This window comes from Mustela putorius, unplaced genomic scaffold (genome assembly GCF_011764305.1).
Source record: "Mustela putorius furo isolate JIRA1106 unplaced genomic scaffold, ASM1176430v1.1 tig00000731_pilon_pilon_pilon, whole genome shotgun sequence".
Taxonomy (NCBI): Eukaryota; Metazoa; Chordata; class Mammalia; order Carnivora; family Mustelidae; genus Mustela; species Mustela putorius.
In genome coordinates this window covers 1839528-1855854 of record NW_025421461.1, presented here as the reverse complement: position 1 = coordinate 1855854, position 16327 = coordinate 1839528, and the positions used below count along the sequence as shown (strand labels likewise).

The following is a 16327-nucleotide window of genomic DNA, read 5'->3' as shown; positions in this document are numbered from 1 at the left end:
CCCGCTGAACCTTCTTCTCCATTCCCACCCACCCCACCTAAGGCCTGGCCCCCTCTCCCAGCGGAATCTGGTTAGAATCCAGGGGCTGCAAACTTCCAAAACAATCGTTGTATCTTTATTGACTTTTTTTTTTTTTCTGAATGCAATGACTGTTTTTTACTCTTAAGGAAAATAAACATCTTTTAGAAACAGCTCGATACACACAATCTTCAGTGTGAAGCAATATACTAATAAGAACACTAGTCGTCTTAACATTTACAGTCTTCATATATATTATATATATGTATATGTATACATATATATACACTATATAACGAGGCCAGATATAATACACACGTTTACCATTTTACAGTCATATGTACAGGAAGTTGCTAGGGCGGCCCCGTCTGGGGGCTGCGTCAGGCCTATCAAAGCGTGGACAGAGCTGAGGACACGGACAGACAGGCGGACGGACTGGCAGGGACTGGCTTGGGCCGGTGGTGGCTGCGTGGGGAAGGCGGGCATCTCCAGAGCCCCCTTCCCGGCAAGGGCCCCGTGCTGAGAGACGCACGGCGGCGGCGACACACGGGAGAAGCGAGCATGTTCCCAACATATATACATTCTATGTAACATATATATAGAGGGGTACACAGGTTTGTACACGAATCTAGCGTTGTCTCTGCTCCCGTGCCGGGTGGGCGCTGCTGTCCCTGGAGACGGGTGACCACCCTTGCAGAGGGACGGTCACACATCCACCGGAGGTGCGCTGTGGTCACCACTCCTTCCTTTGCATTCCCAGGTGGCGCTCCAAGGGTGGGGCGGAGAACTAGAAAGGGGACGACAGAAGCCAAAGGGGGGGGGGGCAGCCCCACCCACACCCGGGGAGCCCGCAGCCCCTGAGCATGGGTCCCAGACTCCCCAGGCTCTGCCCAAACCGCTCGAGGCCAGGTGTGGGTGGGAAGGACACAATTCCAAAGGTTCCTTTCAAAGCCTCCGGCCTAGTCCTCTCCAGCAAGGCTTCGGCTCCCTCCCCACCCACCCCTCACCGCCTTGTAGCCTGGAGCCGCCCTCAGCCACTTCCAGGGACCTCTGGACCCCCCCATCCCCACACCTCAGGGCGCCCAAATGCAAGCCACGCCGGCTGCGGTAGCGGCAGCACCCACGTGGAATGTGTGCCACGTCCTCTTAGAACTACCCGGGGAGAAGCGTGTCCCCAAGCTAAAGGCGTCCCAGCCGGAGGCTGGGTGCCCCAAGGAGTCTGGCCGCTCCGCGGGCTCCCTTTCTCCAAGCCTGGCCCGGGGGGTGTGGGCGGGAACGCCCAGTGTCGTCCTGTTCCGGGAGCAGGCGGCCCCGGAACGTGTTTTCTTCCCAACCGGGGACCGCAAGTTTCAGCCCTAGGCGGCCAGATCCAAGACCCGGAATCCGGATCAAGGATCGGCTCTGGCCCCGCGCTGGGAGTAGCTCAAAGGCCCGGGGGGCTGCGCAGGAGGCTCCTCTCCTTCGGCGGCGGGCGGGCAGGCGGGCTTCCGCGGCTTCTCCGGCCGTTGGGGTGGATTACAGCGGCAGCCTCTGCAAGACGAGAGACGCCCGAGCGCCCGTTATTGCCGGTGATGGACGCGTGCTAGGGGCTAATAAACCCCAGCCCCGCCCCTCCCGGCGTGGCCCCGGCCCAGCGAGAGGCTCCGTCCTTTCCCGCCCTGTCCGCACCGCGTGTGCTGCGCGGAGTCTCCTAGGCTGGAGGTACTCCGCCTCACATTAGACCTTAATTTTAGTCTAGCTTGGCACCGGCACCTCGATCCGCGTCCATCGTCCTGTGCCCCTGCTTGTCCTTCCTGTCCCCCACCTGCGATGGCTCCCTCCCTCAGGACCGTCTCCTTGTAAGGCGGTCTTTATGACCAGCGTGTGCCAACCTGCCCCTAAAAACGCAGATAAGCCACGGAGTGGACAGATGGGGGCTGGGTCCTGCTGAGAGTTGGGGGGCGGGGCTCCCCTCCAGCCTGGACCCCTTCCAAGAAAGGCTCTTCGTGGTCACCTACCTTATGTTTGGGACACTTCAAAGAAAAGTTCTCTTCGATGAATATGCAACCTGGCACCAAAGAGAAGTGCAGATGGTTAGGACCGCTGCGGGTGTCACAAAGGGGCCCCCGGCGGGCAGCGCACCTAGTGCCCCCAAGCCTATGGGCTACAGGGCTTCTTTGCAAAAAGTAAAGCCGACCTGCTGGAATCCTACAGGGTCTAAACTCCATCCGGGTTGAACTGACCTTCATCTGCCCCCAGCCCCTCTGGCCCATGTGTTCCTGTTCTCCCCTGGACAGAAGGGCCTTCTTGTCACTTGGGAGGGCTTCCCTGACTCCTAGATCTAGCAGACCCCCTGTGCCTGTCTCTCCCCTGCCCCTGCCTCACTTCGCTTGGCCACACTTGGCATTTCCTCCTAGTGGTCTATATACCAGTGACTTGCTCATGGTCTCTGCCCTACTGGAAGGCAAGCTCCATGCACCTGCTTTGCACTCTTCCCTGGATGCATGCCCAGCCCCGGAAGGCCTTGATACCGAGCGGGCTGATGGACTGGGTGGTGCAGTCACAGGTCTGGATTCAAGTATCAGCTACTTCTTCGAGCCTCGGTCTCCACATCTGTAAAATGGGCCTTTATGCCACCTACCGTGTCTCTATCCCAGGGACTGATGAGAGCCATGTATGCAAGCCACCTGCATGTGTGTGGCTCAGAACAGGCACTCACGATATGGGTTTGTCCCTGTGGGGGCCTCGAAGGGGAGGCAGACCTAAGTCTGGGGGCAGGGGAAGACTGAGGTCTTGGATCTGGGTGAATTCCAGCAGGCACGTGGGTGCCCACAGCACTGGCCACCCTGGGGGAACAGAGAGGTTGGCTGTGCATGGCCAGTTTCTGCTGCCCGCCGCAGCCCAGGCTTGCACAGGTATCTCAGGAAGTCCCCACTCTGGGGCCTGCTGCCACCTATGGAGGCCCCAGCTTCCCTACCTGCCCCCCCCCCACCAACTCTGAGTCCCTGTCTACCACCCACAGTCCCTCCCTCCCATGCCCCACAGGCCATTGTTCTGAATAAACCCCAAACCCATAAATAGCCGGAGGCCTGAGCCGACCAAGCAAGTCCTCTCCCTCCAGCACATTCCTCCTGCTCATGCTGTGGCTCTGTGCCGTGGCATCACAACAGCGATGACAGCGTGGTGGCTGGTAGGCAGGGCAGGGAGGCAAGGGCAGATCCGAGAGCCTGAGAGCAGGGTGGGGAAGGCTCCGGGCCTGCGGCTATCTCCCCTTTTTTCCGACCAACCGCTGTCAGAAGCTGGGGAGCCTCAGACTGCAAAGTGCCGTGTGTCTCTGCACTTCTGGGCCAGCGGCTGGGGGCACGTCATCAGTTTTTCGTCTTCCCTCTGCCCAGACAAGCCAGACATGGCATGGGGACTGAACGCACACCTTCCAAAGAGCACAGAGCTCAAACCCCAGGCTGACTGCACACATGGTGTCCTCCCCGCCCCACATCCCACAGCAGGCCCTACAGTCAAGGGCTCGGGTCTCCACATGTGAAGGGCAGGAGGTCACCAGGGCCCAAACCAGCTTGCTCAGTCACCACCCCCAGCATCCACCTAGGACGTGCGGGGACCATAGGAAGGAGCCAGGTCATCGATTCCCCATGACTCTCCCAGTGTCTGCGCCTGGGGACCTGGGGGCCTGGCTGCCAGAGGGGGCCTGCGGCCTGAGCATGGAGAGGCTCAGATAGGACCCATGGCACGCTGGCTTCTGCCAGCAATTCTGAGTCACTTAGCCCTGGAAGGTGCTCCTTAATGGGGTTCAGTGGATGGAGTCAGTGGGCCAGGGCGGCGGGGAAGGGCAGAGGGGGACAGTCCCGGTGCCCTGCGATCCAAGAGCCTGTCCCCTGGACAGCCAGGGCTTGGGTAGGTGCCTGGTGCACCTGGAGGCCTGGGACTCCCGCCTGCCACACGCTGGATGGCCTGCCCAGCCCCTGGCCTTGATTCCTCTGCCCCCGACCCCTCTTGCCTGCTGCTGGCTGCCAGGCTCACTTGTTCTCCCAGCTTCTCTGGCTGTCGCTTCTCTGACACCCAGGCCCCCCCACCCCGCCAGCTGTGAAGTGCTGACACCCACTCCCCACACACTGCCCCCTCCTGCACTCTGATGACCCCTTGGGCTGACGGCCAATGAGTTTCTGTCCACAGGGAAGCAGCCGCGTGTGGCAGACGACAGGTGGCCAAAAGATCTGCTCCAAGAGCCCTCCCTGGATCGCCAGCCTCCTCAGCAAGGTGGCTCTGCCGTTCTGCCCATGCAGAAGAGATTGCCAGCATGGGAATCCGGGTGGCCTGGGGGACCTGGTGGGGTCAATGGTGGGGGGGCTTGGCCGAGCCCGCTGGGTGGGAGAGACTGCATGGAACAGGGCGGAGCTGACCCGACAGCCAACCAGAGCCCCCCCACCCCCGAACCAGTCGTGCGAGCAGCACCCCCCGCCCCGCCTCTCACCTGCCTCCCAACATGGGGAAGTCTGAGGTCGGGCTCCACACCCCCCTCCCCCTCAGGCCTGCGCATTCAGTGCCAATGTGGTCTCTGCACCAGCAAGCCCCTTCTGATGGAGTCAGCTTCTCCTCCTCCTCCCGCAGCTTTCAGGCTCCCTTCCTGTGGCCATCCCTGGGGCTCTACAGACATCTCTGTTACACTGAGAATCTTCTGAAGACTTCATTCAAAACAGAAGTTGTATCCCTCCAAGCCTGGTATGTACGTCCGCCCACTACCAGCTGCTGAGCTCCTCCCCTGACCCTGTGGGGCCTGGCAACAATGCCGCCTCCTGCCTCCTCCGGGAAGTCCTCCTGCATTCCCTCCCAGCTCAGACAGGATCAATCTCTCTCACAGCACACACACTCTACCCTGTCTGGGCTCCAAAACTTTGGGCAAGCAAGGATTATGATTTCCCGGTCTGTCCCACTCCCTGGTGAGCCCCCAGGAGGCTGGACCGTACTGGGGGAGAGAGAGAGAGAGAGCACAGGATGTGGAGCCAGACAGGCAAAGTCTGTCCGTGCTGCTCTGTGTGGCGGCGGGGGAGGCAGGCTATCTGTAAAGGCGTAAACTGGGGATAGAGCCGGGGCCAGACGCCGGGCCTGGCACAGAGAGGGTGCTGAATGAATCCCCATAGAAAGAGGGGTGCAGCTTGCAGTAGCTATTCCTGAGGTAAGGCCATGCGTCTGGTTAAGTGGCTGAGTCCACATTAAACTCGGGTTCATGGTGTGGAGAGTGGGGAGTGGAGCCCGTGAGCAGCCCAGCCTCACGCCCCCCTGCAGCCAGCCTTCTCCCTGCGCAGTCCTAGCGCCCCAGCCCTGGCCAAGGACCTGTCACCACTCAGTCCTGCGTGAGCTCCTGTGGTGGCTCAGCTGGGGCTGCTGCTGGCCTGGGACCAAGTGGGCAGGCAAGGGGGGGGCAGTGAGGGGGTCCCTTTGGCCCACGGCAGAGCCAGCAGGCCTTCAGGTAGGGAGGAGGGACCCCAGCTAGTGGGAGAGCCTGCTGGGGGCTGTGTCTGCGCTGCCATCCGTGAGGTAGGAACACTGATAACTTCCTCCCAGTTCTATGCCAGAGGAGTCGGGGAGGGGAGATGGGGGAGGCAGCCAGAGTTGGGGGCAGTTTGGCCCCTAACAGGAGTAGGGCTGCATTTTCTGGGCAGTGTTCATTACTTCTTTCCCTGCCCCGAAGAGAAGAGATGACCGATCCCAGGCTCTGGGCAGCCGAGGGCAGAGGCGTCCTGAGCCCAGATCCCCTCGGTGAGAACTCTACTGCCTGGGAATGCAGACCAGATCGGCCTCTGTGGCTGCCTAAAATCCGCCCTCGTGGGGACTGCCGTTCCACAGTGAGCCATCTCTTTCTTTGGATGAAGGATTATCTGGGAGCCTGAGGTTCCATGCCTGCTCCGTGAGGTTTGGGGCTCCCAGACCCCTCTGGCCCATGCGGTCTGCCGTTCTGTGCGCCCGCTGCTGGCCCCGGGGAGAGAAGGGGACAAGGGGGAGCAGGTGCAGACGGGCCCTCCTGTCCCCTGGGGCTGTCTCTTACCCGCATCGCTGGCACACGGGTAATGGTAGGTATGGCTGCACCCTTTGTGACCGCACCCGATGGTGGCCCCGGCTTCTTGGCAGCTGGAACAGGTCTGGCGAAGAAAGAGGGAAGACGGGGTGAGTCTGCAGCTGAAGGCCTGGGTCCCCCACGGGCCCCACCTCCCTCCCTCCCCGAGAGGGTCCCTGGAGAACAGCTGGGAGGAGGATGCAGGTGGCCTGAGGGCTGATTCTGTGGCAGCCCCGGGCTAGGATGCGGGGACCCTCTTGGGGCAGGGAAATGTCGAACTTCTTGGATAAATGTTGAACCTCGTGGGTTCGCATCCCAGTTCTGCCATTCTGCTCTATGTGACCTCAGCTGGTCACCCGGACTCCCCAGGCTCCACCTGGGCAAGGGGGACGGGTCCTCCCCCTAAGGGGCGGTCTTGAAGATCACACAGGAGACACTATGTGCCCAGCAGACAAGAAGTCTTGATGCCAGTCACCGCTGTGGCTGTGGCCATGGGCTGGCGCCATGGGGGTGGGGTTCGGTGTGCAGGGCACAGGGCGTGTCCTTACCCACTGGCTCCTCCTCGACTGGGGAGAACTGTCATGAACCCCACTTTCTAGATGGTGAAACTGAGGCCTGCACTCCAGGCGAGCATGAAGGCAGTAAGTATCGTCTTTTACCCTTTCTAGCAGCCACGAGGGCACAGAGCCCAGGATGGAACCGTCCCGCCCTCTGAGGGGCCCCCCGCCCTCCCTGGGTGCACGGAGGAGGGGACAAGGCAGAGTTGCTGTAGATGTTGTGCAGTGCCCCACACCTTGCCCAGCTGTCCTCAGAGGGATGTGGCTGGGACAGCTGGGCCACCCCAGGAAGCCCTCTGAAGATCGAGAGCAGCCCTGGGGCCTGGAGAGGGACAGGCTGGACCCCAAATCACCCAGAGTCTGGAACTAGAGCCCCCTATGTGAGTTGGGGAGTAGATACCACGGGCAAGCAGAGCAGTGGTAGGCCCAGGCCCCAGCACTAAGCCACTGGGGTGGGTCATTCATGAGGGACCCCGGGGCCTGGAAGCAGCCACTCTCATAACTTATGATGTTGATATTATCTCAATTCTACCCAGGTTGCCAAGGAGAGCTCAGAGAGGCCGAGTAACCTCCCTGACAGCACACAGCAGCCAAATAGCTGAGCTGGGCTTGGAGTGGGCAGTCGCCACCTGTACTGCTCAGGGCCAGGGGTGGGCTTCGTCCCAAGTCCATGACTAAGAGAGACCCCACACCCAGCATCTGGGAGAGGCCAGGAGTGAGAAAGTCTTCTCCCACCTTCCCTGGGGAAATGCCTGGAAGCGCTCTCTCTGGCATCAAGCTGGGAGCGGGGCTGGGTATATTCTGGAACATCAGGTTTCCATGCACGCCTTTAGATTGGCAGTTCCCTTCGGGTCAAGGCTGAGAACTCCTGGGGCTCTGGGAGCCAACAGTCCCTGGATTTCCGGCCCAAGAAGATGTGACGGAGCAGGAGTGGGGGCCTAGCCCAGATCCAAGCCCTCAGGGAAGGGGAACCACCAGAAGAGCGGCTTCATACCCCCCCCGCCTGCATGGAGGCCCCCCAGAAAACCAATGAGGGGCGTTCTGGACATGAAGAAATCAGGGTGCAGAGACACAGAGGCCTTGAGCCCTTCTAAGCCTATCCCCCCGGCTCTGAGCCCCAGCTCCCCCAGCCAGGCTCATGAACCTGCCAAAGGCTCCCAGGCTGGTGGAGAGGCCCAAACTGGGGTCTGAGCCCTTGCTAGCAGCTTCCTAATAACACCCAGCGAGAAGAGCGCGCCCCCATACTCGGCATCTGTGGCCAGGCCTCACCTGGATAGGAGACGGGGTCCACAGTGGTTCTGGGCAGACTGAGAAACTGAGGTCCCAGGGGGTGGCATGGGAGGGCTGAGGGACAGCAGTTTGTGTGGGGGTTCTCAGGAGGGGTCAGAGGAGAAAGAGGGCTGTCCCTGAGGGCCCCCTCAGAACTTCTGTCCCCCAGAGAGCGAGAGTGAGGCCAAGGTACCAACAGGTGTGCAGGGGCTGGGAACCCTGCTGGACGGGGCCCCCCTGTGAACTGGGGAGCCCCACCACCTGCTAATGGAGGGCAGCCTTCCAAGGCTCCCAGAGGGCAGTGACTTTCTGGAGTCTCAGAACCTACTCTTGGCAGAGGTGAGATTTGAACCCAGGTCTGTGTGTCGCCAAGGAAGCCAAAGCAGTAAGAGGTGTTGGTGGGGACAGGAGGCCTAGGCTGCAGGAGGGGAGGGCATGGAGCCGGGAGCCTCGGAAGTCTCAGAGCTTGACCATCTCTCCAGAGTGTTCTGAGGTCATGGTCTGCTCCTTTGGGTGGGGGTGGGGGGCGCGCTGCTTTAATGGGCCCCTCTGAGGGGCACCTGGGTGGCTCAGTTGGTTAAGCGTCTGCCTTCGGCTCCGGTCATGATCCCAAGGTCCTGGGATCGAGCCCCACGTTGGGCTTTCAGCTCAGCACGAGCCTGCTTCTCCCTCTCCCTGCTGCTCCCCCTGCTTGTACTCTCTGTCAAATAAATAAATAAAATCTTAAATAATAATAATAATAATGGGTTCCTCTGAGGCTCACAGCCCAGCTGCCAGCCCTGGCCCAGCCCAGGGCCATCCGTGGCAGGGAGGCCTTTTAGATCCCATCTGAGCTGCCCTGGGGAAGGTAAGAAGATGTGGCTGGGGAGCAGTGAAGCCTGCTGGTGTGTGTCCTCACCACCCCCCAGTTCCCTCCCCAACCCCGTCTTGACCTTCCCAGGGATGGTCCCAGTGGCAGGAGGCCACGAGGCCATTTTGGGCATAGGGCAGGTCCCTCAGGTGAGACCAGAGCCCTGGAACAGACTTAGGCTTACCCCATGCTCGATTAGCCCACCACCATGGAAGAGACTGGATCGGGCCCTGGCTCAGAGAAGGATGGAGGAGCAACACAGCCTGGCCCAGAGCCATGGAGGCAGGGAGGGCCTGGATGGGGGCCCTGGTGGGGCATATGCGTTGGAGGAGGGAACTGGTGATCTGAATGTATTACTTTCTAATGATGGACGTGCCCTGAGTCCATTTCAGGATGGCGGGAAGGAGCCAAGAGCAGTGACAGAGAGAGAAAAAGAGAGGACGGGATAGACATGGAGAGCGGCAGGTGTCCTGTTGGAGGTGGGGTTTCCTCGGGCCTGAAAAGGTCTCTCACCATGGCCCACGGCAGTGGAAGGTGGCTGCAGGAAACCAGGGGAGGCCGAGGCCCTGGGGCACAGCGGCTGGGCAGGCAGTGGGAGCGGATGTGCCCTGGGGCTGGGCAGAGTGTCCCGTCTCAGGAGCGGCTGCTGTCTGTCTGTGTATGTGTGTGTTGGTGGGCGGGGCAAGAGCACAGGCCCCAGGAAGAGACTGCTGAGCCCAGCCCCCTGTCCCTGCCTGCTCACTGAGGCCGCCTGCACCCTTGGAAGGGAGCGTGACGAGCGAGATCCACCCCGTAGCTGGAGTGGTACTAACAGAGCTCGCGAGCCGTGGCCCGGCCGTGTTCTGCGTCCTGGTGGAGGACCGTCGGTGGGCATTCAGACAGGCCTGGCAGCTTCACGGGCATGAACTCACTCGGCCCTCACAGTCCCCCGGCAGTGGCAGCCACCACCGTGCCCACGCCTGCGATGAGGACGTCGGGGTACAAAGGGGTGAAGCTCCATGCCCTGGGTTGTGCGGGGAGGGATGGGCCAGTGTTGGGATCTGAAGCAAGAAGACAGCCAGAGCTCCTGCTCACAGACCTCAGGGACCAGAGGTCCTCCAGGAACACGGTATGACCGGTGCGGGGAGGTCCCCAGACTGCCCTGCCTTTGGGGAACACATCCGACCCACCATGCGCAGAGAGCTCTCTCCCTAAGCCCCAGCTCCACCTTAGAGTCCTAGGGGACCTGTAGGTACTGGACGGGGCAACCTGCTTTTTTAGGCTGCCCTGCTGTCCCTTCTGGGAGGTGGCCTGTTTTCTGGGGCCCCCTGGCAGTTCAGCTGATCGCACAGCATCGGGCCGGAAGGTGCCGGGTGCCGGCCTAGGCAGGCCAAGGGGCCGAAGTGGGAAGTCAGGGACGGACGGAGCAGGCGAGCATGTCCTGCCTCGGCCTCCGCTCCACCCCAAAACTCCCCAGAGAGGAATCTGCGACGGCGGCTGTGTGTGGCCCAAACCGCGGCGCTGGCAAAGAGGAGGGGGCTTCCCGATGGCCCGCCTGCCTGTCCTGTGGACCCCGAGTTCCCCGCCCCAGCCAGGCCGGCCTCTTACCATGTCCACGGCCACCTTCATGGCCTCCTGTAGCCCAAAGAGCTTCCCGGCTACCAGGTAGATCCCGCCCGTCCACACGGCGCAGGCCTCGTGCACCCAGTGTTCCTGGGTGTCCCCGCCAGGCTCGGCTGGTGGCTCCTTGCTGCACTCGTGCTTACGGCTCTTGTCGGTGGGGGCCGCCTCCTCACCACCGTCCCCCCGGCCGTCACAGCAGTAGCAACTCTGTAGCCGCCGGGACAGGCCCCGAGCGCTGGTGCGCAGCGAGCCCTGCTTGGCGGGGTCAGCCGGGCCCTCGGGCCGCGGGGGCTTTCCAGCGGCGGCGGTGGCCGCGCACTCAAGGTCTTTGAGTGTTCTCTCAAGGGGTAGCGAGGCCTCCTCGCAGGCGCCCTCCGGCCGCACCTTCTCCTTGAGTTTTGGCTTCTTTTTGGGGAGGCAGTGTTCGGGGTAGTAGGGCCCACAGAGGTCCCCGAGGTCCTTGAAGTTGGCCGGGTTTTGGCAGAGGCAGCAAACAAGGCAAGAGGTACTCAGGGCCTTGGAGACCACGGGCCCCAGATGCATGGTGGAGGAGAGGGGCAGGGAGGGCCGTGGCTGCAGGACCGAGCCTCCAGGGAGCGTGGCCAAGGAGGCCCCGGTCGCATCCAAGGAGAACGAGCATGAGGATGAGGAAGAGGAGGCGGAGGAGGAAGGCTTCCTGTGGGGCTTGGGCTCCTCCCCAGGGGAGTTGACCACAGTGCATATGGTGGTGAACGCGTCTCGCTTCTCTACCCGCACAAAGGGCGAGAAGGCCGGGGTGCGGCTGTCTGCTCGAAGCCGCTTGCACGAGGAAATGTACTTGAGGCGGATTTCAGGCTCAGCGGGGTCTAGGGGCAGCACCTGCTGCTGCCGCCGCCGCTTGGCACGTCCTTTACAGGGTGAGGAGGTGGTGTTCTTGGCCCGGCCCCGAGTGAGACGCTTTCGCTTGGAATAGCTGCTGTAGTTGGCGTGGCCCGGCTGCTTCTGCGCCCTTGTCTGGGGCTGGCAGGGCCGGCCCTCAGGGGACTGGGAGGCCAGGCCCAGCTCCTCCGTCTTTGGCTTCTTGCCTGCACCACCAGAGCTGTCCTCACTGCCCCCCTGAGTGCCATTGGCCCTGTCTCGGGGGGTCAGGAGCAGAGCCGGTCCTAGATGGGGCCGCTTCTCCAGGGGACCTTTGGGGAGTCCAAGGGCTCCAGCCCTGCCTTTCCGGCTTCTCTTCTTAGGTGCCAGGGCAGTCCCCCCGGGCAGCAGGGCCTCTGGGGATGTGAAGGCCTCAGTTTTGAAACAGTCAGTCGAGGACAGTTTCTTACTGTTTAGGAGTTTGCCTTTTAAGGATCTGTTGGTTGGATTTCTGCATAACGAGTCGGCCCCCGGAGCTGCCGGGAGCTTCTGCCCAGGGCCCACATTTAAGAGACCTTCTCCTGCCCCAACTGGGCTTCCCCCCGCACTCTTGAGCCCACGGTCCTTCTCAGGGAGAGAAGGGCTCAGGGGGGTTCCGGGAGGGGCCCCTGGCACCTTGCACGCAAACTTCTTCAGGCTGGGTGACGTGATCTTCTGCACGATGGCCTCCAGCTTGAGGCCCCTGCCTTTCCGGGGCGGAAGCACCTTGGTCTTCATGGCCCCCTGGAAGGCCGCCCGCGAGGCGAGCTTCAGGCAGGTGTCGGGGGTCTCCGGGGGTAGGGGCTTCACGGCAGCCTCACCATTGCCCTTGGCGGGCTTGGCCTTCTTGGGCGAAGCCATCCTCTTGAAGAGGGGGGAGGGGTCCTCAGCCCCCTCCTCCTTCACGTCCCCCCCGCTGCCGCTCCGCAGAACCAGGTTCCGCTTCTTGGTGGGAACAGGCGCCAGGAAGGCCGACTTCCTCTTGAGCGCATGGAGGGGCCGGTCGGAGAGCTTGCTGCCTGCGCCAGGCTTGGCCACCCGGGCCCGCTGGCTGGCCCTGCCCTCCTTCTGGGGGCTGCCGGAGACCTTGAACGGGGCAGGCAGGTGGTTGTTAGCCAGCAGTTTCTTGGTGGCCCGGCAGCTGGGGAGACGGCTCTCGGAGGGCCGCCGCCTCTTGGAGTGGAACGCCTCCTGGGTTTTCGTGCGTGACCGCAGGATCATGGAACGCTGGTCCTTGCCTGGGGTGCTGGGCGAGTCTGTCTCCTTGGTCTTGGAGCCCATGGGGCTGCTGTCTGAGGCCACGGGCAGGGCAGCTGGGTTACTGGGGCTGGAGGCCGCCTTGGGGGACGGCTTACCCACCCGCTTGCCGGACTTGAAGGCGGCTCGCTGCTTGCCCCCTAGTTTGTCCGGGGGGGCGGGGGTGGTGGTCAGGCCTGGGGGTCCAGGCGTGCGGGGCTCACTCAGGGCCGTGAAGGAGCGTGTGCACATCCTCGGGAGCCCTTCCGAGGCCCCCCGGCCCGGGGTTCCCGCTCCTTCCATCTGTCCCTGTGGGGGGCCGGTGCAGGATTCTGGGAGCAAGAGGTCCTTAGGCAGCACGGGCGCCCGGCATGGGGAGTCCTCGGCCTCCGGCAACCCCCGGTGCACCCGCCGGCTCCGTAAGCTTTTGCCGCGTGGCACGGGCTCTTTCTTAGCAATGGGCGCCTCGGGCACGGCCGGCTTGCTGGGCTTCTGGGCCAGGGAGGCCTCTGGGGCCAGGGTGGTGGTGTCACCGGGTGCCAGCACCCCGTCGGGGCCCTCTTCGCCCGGCTTCATGTGCGACAGGGAGGACTCAAACCAGCTCTGGACCTTGGACTCGGCACCCACAGTGGGGCCCAGCAAAATGACAGAGTCGCCGGACAGGTGGCACGGGGAGCCCCAACCGGTTTTGGAGTCCAGCACCTCCTCCACCTCCTCCTTGGTGCACAGCAGGGGGGCCTTCGGCGACAGCGGGTCCGGCAGGCCCGGCCTCTGCTCAGGGCTGCCCAGGAGCTCGCACAGGGAGGAGTACTCCTCCTCCGCCTCCAGGTCCTCCTTCCTGCCGGGTGGCGGCAGCAGGGGCAGGTCCCCAAAGTCGGCGGCCGAGCAGCAGTGCCGGCTGTCCTCTAGCCAGCGGTCGGCCTTGCCCACCTCGGGGCACTGCAGCAGCCCGCCCACCTCCTCCTTCACCCCGCCCGCCTCTTCCTGCACGGAGTCCCGAGGCACGGTGGCCTTCTCCCCAGGCGGCGCCTCCTCCTGGAAGCCTGGGCAGGCCGAAGCCTCGTGGGCATTCTCCTTGCCCACGCCGTCAGAGGCCTTCCCGCCCTGCTCCAGGCCCTTGGTGAGCTCGCTGGGGTGCAGGCCCCACCGGGGACAAGCATCCCCCAGGTTCTCTTCAGGCCAGGCAAAGGGGTTGGCGCCGTCTGTCGAGCTGGCGGTGCTCGCGTCCGGGAAGCAGTCAAAGGCGGCCGCAGCAGGGTCCGATGTGGCGGCCCCAAGCGTGGCCTTGGTGCTAAAGGAGAGGGGACCGGTCGTCTTCTTGGGGTCCGGGGCGGCGAAGGCCACAGAAGGGTCTTCGAACAGCCCCGGGCTGAAGTCCTTGGCACTGCCACCCTTGTCCAGCTGCAAGGACTCGGGCAGGGCCTCTGGCTCCCCTGGCCGTGGCCAAGCGTTCTTGGCCACAGAGTCCAGGCAGGCGCTGTGGTTCTCCAGCGAGAAGGGAGGAGGCTTGCTGGCGTCCTTGGCCAGGCCGGGCGCCTCGGCCCAGGTCTTCTCAGCCTTCTCGCCGATGGCCTCCTGCAGCCCGAGGATCTCGGAGGCCAGGTCCTCCTGCGCCAGGGCGCTGAGCAGCAGCCGCGGGCAGTCCCGCTCGCCCGCCACGAACTTGGAGAAGCTGTCGAGCGGCAGGCTGCCATGTAGGCTCTGGAAGGAGTCGTCGGACTTGGTGGACATGTCGTCGGGCGAGGTCACTGAACAGGTGGACACCGACTCAGGCTTGGCCTTCGAGTTGCTGTTGACCCTGGCGGGGCTGCCACGGGCCTGGTTGCAGTAGAGGAAGCTGCGCTCCAGCGGGTCCTCGGAGCCGCTCAGGTAGTCGGCCTCAGGTGGCTCAGCGTGCGTGGACTGCGGCGTGCTGCTCAGCGGCTCAGATAGCGGCGTGCCTGCTGGCTCGGCCGAGTAGCCGCTGCCCTCGGGGCTGCAGTGCTGGCTCCGGTGCTGCTCCGGGGTCCTGGACACCAGGTTCTTGCCGCCCTTCTTCTGCGGCACGGCAGCCTTGGAGAGCAGCAGCTGCTGGACCGTGTTGGAGATGTTCTCCACCTGGGAGGTCAAGGCCGTGAGGCTCTGCAGGCTGAGGTCCGACAGCAGGTTCTCGGGCAGCTTGTCCTTGGGCGGCGCCTTGCAGTTGCCAGGCTGGGTGTCCACCGTGCCGGCGGCATCAGTCGGGGAGGGGTTGAGCAGGGGCATGAAGTGGCTGTGGTCCGTGATGCCCGCGGGGAAGGCGCCGGTGGCGAGCGGCTGCTGGTTGTAGGGAAAGTTCTCCAGGTTTGGCATCAGCGGCGATGGGGTGGAGCTGTAGGAGGGTGAGCGGCCCACGGAGCGTGCGGGCGAGTGGCTGGAGCTGGGGCTGAAGGTCTGGTAGTACTGCTCCGGAGTCCGCACGGCCGCGTCCTGCTGGCAGTAGCCCGCGCCCTGCTGCCCATAGTGTTGGTACTTGGCAAGGTTTTGGTAATGGAGGGTTTCCTGGGCATGGTGCCGGCTCTGGAGGGCCGCCTGCTGCTGCTGTTGCTGCTGCTGCTGCTGCTTCTGCTGCTCGTAGCCCATGCGGCCGGACTGGTAGGCGTGAAGGTTCTGGACCCGCTGCCCCGGGGCCAGGCTGGCGTTGGCGGCCAGTGGCCTGTCGTGGGGCGGTGCGGACGGCGCGGTGCAGCTCTTGTAGGAGTGGGCCCCCTGCCCGCCCCCGCCGCCCCCGCCCCCCTGCGTGCCCTGGCCCCCGGTGGAGTAGGTGGAGGAAGGGGGGAAAGACTGTGAGTGCTGGGGGAAATGGCCACCCTGGGGGAAGGGCAGGGGTGAGGCCATGTCGTTCTGCAGTTTCTGCCTTTGGAGTTTGGGGTATGCCAGGGGCTGCTGGGGCTGCGGCAGCTGCGGCTGGACGTGCAGAGAGTGAGTCCGGAAGGGCAGCTGGGCACCCTGCTCTGGGTACTGCCTGCCCGGGGGCACCGCTGCCTTTTTCATCAAGCTGTCGTCATATTTGCCCACGCCCCCTGGCAGGGGCTGCGGCTGCGGGGGCGGCGGCTGAGGGGCCCCCCAGGCCTGCAGGCTCTCCTCGCCCGAGTAGCGGCCGGGGTACGGGCTGCTGTCCGGCACACTATAGCCCGAGAAGGCCGGCCGGCCCTGCAGGGATGGCTGGGAGGCCAGGCCCTTGCTGCCCCGCGCTGAGCCGGCGGGTGCGCCGGCGCCACCCTCGTAGGCCGGGTAGGGCTGCGGGTTATAATAGTCCTTGGCCAGCAGCCGCTGCCGGTCGCAGCTCAGCCCGGCCTGGCCCGGCTGTCTGTAATTCTCCAGGCGAGATGTCTCCTGTGAGGTCTGCTGGTAGTTCTGTTGTTTGCCATGGAAACCACACCTTTCTCGAAAAGACTGCATGACTCGGGCTGGTTATCTGTGAAAAGAGAAAGGGAGAGAGGGAGGGCGGGGAGGGGAGGGGGAGAGCGATTCAGAGGGGCCATTTCCCTTCCCCTCCGAAAGCCAGCCTCCCACCCTCTCCCGCCTGCCCTCTCCCCTGCAGCTCTTAATGGTCTCTCCTTGGCCTGAGCCCCCCCACCAGCTGTGCTCCTATTGACAACTTCTGTGTCAGGGAGGTGTGCTCTGTAATTCCTGCTCCCACGTCAGCCCCCGCTGCCCGGGCAAGGACAGCCACTGCAGCGGCGAGGCGCAGACCTGCCGCCCCCTGCCCCCCCCCCGCCCGGGTCCCCCTGCTGCCCCAGGGCCCCCAGACCCTGCTGGAGGGGGCAGGTCCTCCCCTCCACCTCACCCACCACTCCCCATGCCTCCCTGCCAGCAGAATCATTTAGCAGAGCGATTCCCACTCCCCTGTCC

At 63.6% G+C, this 16327-nt stretch overlaps 1 protein-coding gene across 2 annotated transcripts in view; it reads right to left on the bottom strand.

Moving 5' to 3' along the window:
• Window positions 1–93: 93 nt before the first annotated feature.
• RAI1 (retinoic acid induced 1) overlaps window positions 94–16327 on the bottom strand; it is a 117274-nt gene continuing 101040 nt past the window's right edge. For both annotated transcript variants that reach the window (XM_045083650.1, XM_013047866.2), the window contains 4 exons: window positions 10328–15890; window positions 6056–6149; window positions 2016–2065; window positions 94–1548 (listed from right to left, as the gene is read on the bottom strand). In XM_045083650.1, coding sequence (XP_044939585.1) covers window positions 1534–1548; window positions 2016–2065; window positions 6056–6149; window positions 10328–15874 — 5706 coding nt within the window. In that variant the 5' untranslated portion in view covers window positions 15875–15890 and the 3' untranslated portion in view covers window positions 94–1533. The remainder of the gene's footprint in view (window positions 1549–2015; window positions 2066–6055; window positions 6150–10327; window positions 15891–16327) is intronic.